Source organism: Odontomachus brunneus, unplaced genomic scaffold (assembly GCF_010583005.1).
Source record: "Odontomachus brunneus isolate Ranch 3 - 2012 unplaced genomic scaffold, Obru_v1 Obru_scaffold_004, whole genome shotgun sequence".
Classification (NCBI taxonomy): domain Eukaryota; kingdom Metazoa; phylum Arthropoda; class Insecta; order Hymenoptera; family Formicidae; genus Odontomachus; species Odontomachus brunneus.
In genome coordinates, this window is record NW_022639454.1 from 148,406 (window position 1) to 155,784 (window position 7,379).

General features: G+C 39.9%; 1 protein-coding gene across 8 annotated transcripts in view; it reads right to left on the bottom strand.

The window, feature by feature from the left end:
* The window catches only part of LOC116846929 (protein FAM102B), a 55,640-nt gene that overhangs the window by 6,389 nt on the left and 41,872 nt on the right, over positions 1-7,379 (bottom strand). For 6 of the 8 annotated variants that reach the window (XM_032821336.1, XM_032821345.1, XM_032821386.1 and 3 more), the window contains 6 exons: positions 6,787-6,977; positions 4,227-4,432; positions 3,850-4,069; positions 2,932-3,012; positions 2,156-2,842; positions 595-747 (listed from right to left, as the gene is read on the bottom strand). In XM_032821336.1, the coding sequence (XP_032677227.1) occupies positions 595-747; positions 2,156-2,842; positions 2,932-3,012; positions 3,850-4,069; positions 4,227-4,432; positions 6,787-6,977 (1,538 nt within the window). The remainder of the gene's footprint in view (positions 1-594; positions 748-2,155; positions 2,843-2,931; positions 3,013-3,849; positions 4,070-4,226; positions 4,433-6,786; positions 6,978-7,379) is intronic. The other 2 variants (XM_032821394.1, XM_032821403.1) reach the window with 2 other exon arrangements.

A 7,379-nucleotide genomic window follows, 5' to 3' on the forward strand; every position in this document is an offset into this window, starting at 1 on the left:
AGAGAGAGAGAGAGAGAGAGAGAGAGAGAGAGAGAGAGAGAGAGCGGCAGGACATTAGCGTCGCTCCTGCCGGACCATTAGCTCGGGCGGAGCGACTTCCGGAAAGTGATAGACCAATTTGAATTAACAACGTCTTTGTTGCCTGGAGGATGCCGCTTTTCACCGGCGAACGACGGCGCGGATGTAGCACGCAGTTGTCGCAAAATTCAAATCGCTCATCCTAAGTGTGACTATGTGTGGTGAAATTAGGTTTCCCCGTAACTCGCTAGCGTACCGTGCAGCCAGCAAGAGCGAGCGTGGAGAGCACTTAAGCCTCATTAAAGTTCGTTCGTTCGTTCGTTCTTGGGAATTCCGACCGGCCAGCCGTTCGCTTCATCACACTTTCATCCCGCCGTGCAATTAAGACAAACGATAATTCCTGCTCGTCTCTCGCGTGGAATATTTTTGCGCATTACGTTCTGCACGGCGCGCATTGTGAGCGTGTTGTTTGTATCGCGCAAGAATGTAAGCCACTCTGTTACGCGATGATTGCGTGAGGAAAAGCGAGACGTAGCACAAGGAGAGGGTATACGTAAGACGAAAGCATGGACTGACGGTGGGGTAATGCTGTTTCGATGCTGCGAGCTCGGTGGAGCGACTTCCGGTACCCCTAACGAGGACTCCTCGGAGTCCGCTGGACTGGTGGCGACCGTAGCTAGCTTGCCCCCCGTCCCGTCCAGCAACTTGCGGTGACCTCCGCCAATACCCCTGCAAGGATTCACAAAGCCATCCAAACTGGAAGCATAGCTGCCGCGTTTGCCACATTTTCCCTGTTATATATTTTTCGATTTGCGCACATATAGGCAATCGACCCTTAACTTGAACGGTCTCGACATGGATGACGCGACAAAATTGTAGACTCCAATCGTAAACTACGCTGCGTTTTACGTTTATTTCCGTGATGTGTCAGGAAATTCGAACAATAATTTCAAATTAAAACATAATTATAGCAACAAGTTGGAAATTTATATCATTATTTTTCTATTACCTCTGCTTAAAATTTACACTTTTGTTGTCCCTGCTGACATTTCGCGAAATAGCCACAACGAAAAAAAGATAAGGTTTGTCTTCACCGTAATAGTTAAGGGTCTACTTGAACGAGTCTCGTACATCGCCGTGATAGTTTGCATCTGCGGATATGTGATATAGATGGAGATAATGAGACAATAAGCCGATATTTTAAAGATCACCACACAGCAATTTTTCGACAGATTATGGAGAATGAAAGAGAGAACGTTCGTATCGGCACATCTGGACAGCCATTAACGACATATATTTCTTCGATCCAACATTATCGAGCAAGTCAAATATGATTACATGATGCACCGTTAACATCTGTGTGGTAGATTTAAGTGAATCAATGACACGCAAGCGAGCATTTAACGGGCCTGTGATTCGCAATTTTCGCTATTGGGGATTACAATTGTTTATTTCGTCTCAAGCATCGTTCTACTCCCAAAGAACAAGAAATAAAAAAATGTCAAACCAAAATTAACAAAACACCAAAGAAACAAGTGATACAAACGAGAGTGATGAATTAGATAGTAGACAAGCGTAGAAGGTTGATAATTTGAATGAAAAGTAATTATAGCTTAAAATCAAACGATAAGTCGAGATGTACTTTAGGTTTTAGAAAACGAGCTGCACACACGGAAGAGAATCGCCGCTATCGTTATCGCTTCTTCGAGCATTCGCTGGCTCGTCACGATAGAAACAGCAATTACGCAGTTCGGACATACAATCGCTGCTAACGATTTGTAAGTGAGATGACCTCACCTTCGAATAATGACAATTTGATGCGAGGATAAAACGTAACGTACCTCCTGCTGTAATCAAGATTGCGTCATAATATAAACGTTCGCGAGAAATATCTCCTCTTTGGACAATCGATACGCGCGATCGGGAAGATCTTAACAGTTCGAGATGGAGCGACGCGTAATAAAATCGTCTCGACGGTTGTAAAATGGAAAGATACATGGGAAGACAAAGACGTCGTAGAAGGAAGAAGGGATGGAAGGACAGAGAGAGAGAGAGAGAGAGAGAGAGAAAGCGAGGTTCCTCGAGATCTCTCGCGGAGTATCGCGAAATTGAAAACTCGCTGACAAGTGAAACCTACCTGAGGGTCTGGGCTGTCGTCGCGGAACGTAGTGAGGCTCTTTGATTGTCGGGCCTATGGAGAGGATCGGGAGAAGACACGGCTCTGGCCTGATCGATCAGTCGCAAGACCGGGCTCGTTTTACTCTTTTCAATACAGTCGCAGGTCTTGGACATGCCACGCCAACCCGCGTGACTGATTCGCGACTTCGCGGTCGGACCGATCGAGACGTTATCCTCGTGCTCGTTTGTCGCGTTACGTTCGTTACGCGCCTCGTTTCTCTCGTAATTCTTGCGCGCGTGTCGCGGCACGTCGGGTACTCTGAAGACTCCGGGTGCCACCAAGGTGGCGACGAGCTCGTCGTTGGCGTGATCGCGACAATCGCTCGGCCGTGAAACATCGCTCGAGAAACCGTTCCGAGCGCAGAGCGGCTGCTGCTGCTGCTGCTGCTGCTGCTGCTTCCCGACCGAGTGGACGTTCTCCGCAATGTCGCTCGTCGTCGAGTCTTGCGCGTTGCTCGGACGACAACGCGAGGAGAGCGGGCTCGACGTCGACCAGAACCGAGTTCTGGTGATCATGTGCGACAGGGAGGACGGGTGTGGCGATAGGGGCTCGACAGAGGTGTCGGATTGACAGGCAAACGGTTGTGCGGGTGGATTCTGGTAGGAGTTCGGGATTCGTGGTGCCCATACCGGCCAGGAAGGTGACCTATAAAGATCACAACACAAATGTACAAGCATGCAAAAATCATAAACTCATATATAGAAAGATAGAATATAAAGTAGAGGGAGACGTACGTAAAGTAGTAAAAAAAAGATAGAGAGTCCAGAGTCTCGTAGTTACAGTCGAGGGATTGAGAATGAAGAGATCGCTTGAGGCTGGAGCAGAAACAAAAGGTTTTCTCGCGTTATTCATTCGCTCTCTCATTAGTGTGACTCCTTGGAGCACAAGTTCTTAAAACAACGATATCGCTAGATACATAATTCGACGTGTTAATTCAAGAATGAAATGAGTTAGTCGTCGAAGGATACACACGAGTTCGTCAACAAGCAAATCTTCTAGATTGTACTAATGGTACGATTCAAAAAAGATGGAATATCTTTCCCTCGCGTTGAGACAAAGATAACGAATAATCGTGATAATATTCGAAGCAAGATGTAGCGTGATATGATATTTCGTTAATAAAGCCAAATGTCTTGTGTGCATAAAAGTCCAAGAGAAGAGTTAGTTGTGTAACAACAAAAATTACGGACAGGATATATCTATCGTCAGACAGTAGTATGTACGCTTGTTGCAATCAACAATCGCGTCCCTTTGTGTAACTTTCCGCTTCTTAACTCATGCTCGCTGCTGTTATCATAAAAGTATACTAAAGGTATATTAGTATTATTATTTAAAGCTATATATATATATATATATATATATATATATATATATTGGAAAGTATGTGGCGTACCGTGCGCGTGTGGAGTATCGCGACAGAAGTATTAAAGTGTTGGCTCGACATTAGATACGAAAAGCAACGCAAACTCTCAAGTCGTCTTTGTTAAAATGAAGAGGACTCTGGACATCCTCGATGTAAAATTATGAATCCTCGCGGTGCAAATTATCCTGAGTAGTCGCTAGTTTGCAGATGCGTAGCAAGTAGCGCGAAAGATCTCGAGACCGTTCGCAGATGCACGTGTTGTCGCATCCAGGTGTGCGACATGCCTTACCTAATGTGACCACTGTCACCGCTACTGCTCTGTCTGCTGTGCTGGCTGTGTGAATTGAGAGAACCGTAGCCGGATCCCTTGCTAAGTTGACTCGTATTACTGCTATTGCGCGAATGTCCCGACTCCGTGTGCGCTTCCACCAGAGCCTCTACCGGAACTGCCGACGGCACGATCTCGCTGAGGGTCATTGGATCGTACGTCTCCGTTCCACTAAGAAGTTCTGCATCATATACAATCGTTTTTATTATTTTTACCCTGCAAAGTTGGAAGAGTTTTCTCTCCGCGACTCAAATCCACTATTGGTTTTTTTTTTACTTTATTTATATGTACGATTTTGTATTCATAATTATAGAAAATGCTAAGCTGAAGGTGTTTACCGGAGGTGAAGAGTGCGGGTCTCTTTTTGGGAAGACTACCGAAACCGCTGCTGGCGCTGGCTATACTTCCTGCTAGCGAACCGGTAGACACGTAATCCTCACGGTTACTGCATCTCTCAGATGTCGTCACCTCGTCGCCGGTGACGCCAGGTACACCCTGTACACCAGGCACTGCCAGTTGCGTTTGCTTCAACGACGGCGAAGGGCTGAAGAGATAATTGATCCATTAATCAAGAGGAATCCGTATCTTATGAGGTGGTAGAGTCCTTCGATATAAAAATGTACGTCTCTACTAATGGGGGAATAATACAAGCGCAGAAACGTGCAGAAAAAAAAATATAGAAACAAAAAATATGTTGAAAAGAAAATTCTTACACAATAAGCAGTTTTGTTTCAACATTACTTTTATTATATGGAATTAATTTTTTTTATACACACTATGAATAAAGAATTACTTTTCTCGCTCACGATAAAAAAAAATAAAATTCAACGGGGTGTAACTTTGTGGAATAAATAAAGATAACGAGATAGTCCAGCGAGCACTTTACAAATTAAAATTTCTAGTTTTTATGTATATAACGTTGAATATAACGTTTAGCTGATTTTTACTATAGTACATAAATACGGATTCACTAAATATCAAATTTTTTAACAAAGTTTGTCGAGTTGCAACGTTTAAATGAAAAATTACAAACAAATACGGGTTTATACTTGAAAGGGTGAATTCACAAGTAGATTGTGGTGTTTTTTTTTTCACGGAATTGTTTAATATTGAAGCAAACTTCAAATGTTGAAGTGCATTGAAACATATGCAGAATTCAACAGGCTATAATTTCCGCAAAAATTACGATAGAGAAGTGATTCTAAAAGCGTTTCAAAGCTTAAAGTTTCTACTTTTCAAACATGCTAAATTTATAAAGAGCCTAGAATGTCGATCGTTTTTTACGGCACTTTGAATTTAATTACTTACATAGTGGATGAAGGAAACAACGTACAATGTTCGCCAAGCAACGAAAAAAAAAACTTAAACTTCTTTTTCTAAGGTGCATTTATAGAGTTTTCAAACAATTTTTTACAACAGTGTAGAAATTTAACTGAAAAATGAAGTTGAATTTGTGCACTTTTTATTTAACTCAATGTGTCTTGCCGATAAACGATATTAATGTTATACATTTAATATGCTTAAAAATAGAAACTTTAAGCTTTGAAATGCTTTTCGAACCACTTCCTTATCGTTATTTTTGCGGAAATTATAACCTGTTAAATTTTGCATATGTTCAGTACAAGGGAAAAATATATTTGACCCATTCTTAAGTCTATCGCTACCTCAATTGCTCGATGTGAACGGTGACGGCTCGTAGCGGGAACTTCGAAACTATCTAATAACGGGTCTAATGAAAGGTCTATACATTCTCGACCCTTTATTTGCTATTGAGAATAAAGGGTCTAAATCAGGATTGTAGTACGATCATTAGACCCGTTATTTTTACAAGTTAGTTCCAAAGTCTCCGTTACGAGCCGCCACCGTACACATCAACCAATCAAAGTAGTGATAGACACTTAACTCTAATAAATTTTTTCCTTTATATTCAAATATATGCAGAATTCAATGGGCTATAATTTCTGTAAAAATGATGATAGAGAAATGATAATAGAGAAGTGGTTCGATAAGGGTTTCAAAGCTTGAAGCTTCTATTTTTCAGGCATATTAAATTTATAATGTTAATATCGTTTATGGGCAAGACACATCGAGTTAAGTAAAAAATGGCGACTATACAAATTTAACTTAATTTTTCTCGGTAAAGTTTCCATACTGTGAGAAAATTGTTATTAAAAATTTGATAAATGCACCTTGAAAATACAAGTTTAAGCTTTTTTTCATTGCTTGACGAATATTGTTTCCTTCGCCCACTGTGAATAATTAAAATCAAAGCGCCATTTTTGTTTCAACATTAAACAAGTCCGTGAAAAAGAACAATCTATATGTGCGCAAAATAAAGAAGAAAATTCACCCTTTCAAGCCGTATAAATTCCATTTGTCTGTGATTTTTCATTTAAGCGTTACAACTCAACAAATTTTTTTAAAAATTTTAACATTTCATTTTATATTTATATAATATAGTACAAATCAACTAAATGTTATATTCAATAATATTTGTAAAAACTAGAAACTTTAATTTGTAAAATGGACCATCTCGTTATTTTTATTTATTCCAAAGTTATAGCCCGTTGAATTTTATTTTTTCATCGTGAACGAGAAAAGTAGTCCTTTAATTGTTGATCGTAATGTATTTTAGAGGTATGTGTCATATATATTTAAAAAATTTGAATATATATATATATATATATATATGTTTCTGACATTTTGTATATGCGTATAGAATGTGATGGAAAGAAATGTTATTCTAAAAAACTTGAAATCTTGTGAATCAGACTCGTGAGTCGATAGAATCAAAAGTTAATATCAAAGTAACAAAAAATATCGCTGACACTGTGTAATTGAGTATGTAAAAGAATTGCAACTGTAGCGTCGTTTTATAGATAAATAAATAAGTCTTACACTTTAAACAGGATATCTCCGGAAAGCATGTTCATCTTGATAGCTACGCGTAACATAGAGTTATCTTGACGATGTCTCGCATCGTAGCCTTCCAAGAGACACCTTCTTCGACAAAGGCCAGCTCCTGCGAATTCGGCCAAATTGAGATCGGTGAAACCTAGTTTCTGGAAGGATCTGCCTCCTTTCAATTCCTAATATAAAAAATTTATAAGTTAACGTTTACAGTTGATTATTCGTGTAGAAATGCATTTATATTCTACCGTTCAAATTCCACCGAACTTAAAGGATCGATGGAGAATCTTAAGGTAAAGCTATTATCCTTTGACGCTTTAAATAGTTATTACTGTCGTATTTTACAAAACGGATATTCGAATACTTTTTCATCATTACGCCTCGAGCCGGTGAACAACACATGTCGCGACGCAAAGCACGTGCATCGGTGTGTGAGTTGTGATTAGAATTCTCAACGATCCTTCAAATATTTAATCGAGTCGCACTGCGCTAATTAACAAGCGTTTTTCTAATTGAATTGTGTCTATGTATATATATATATATATATATATATATATATATATATATATATATATATATAT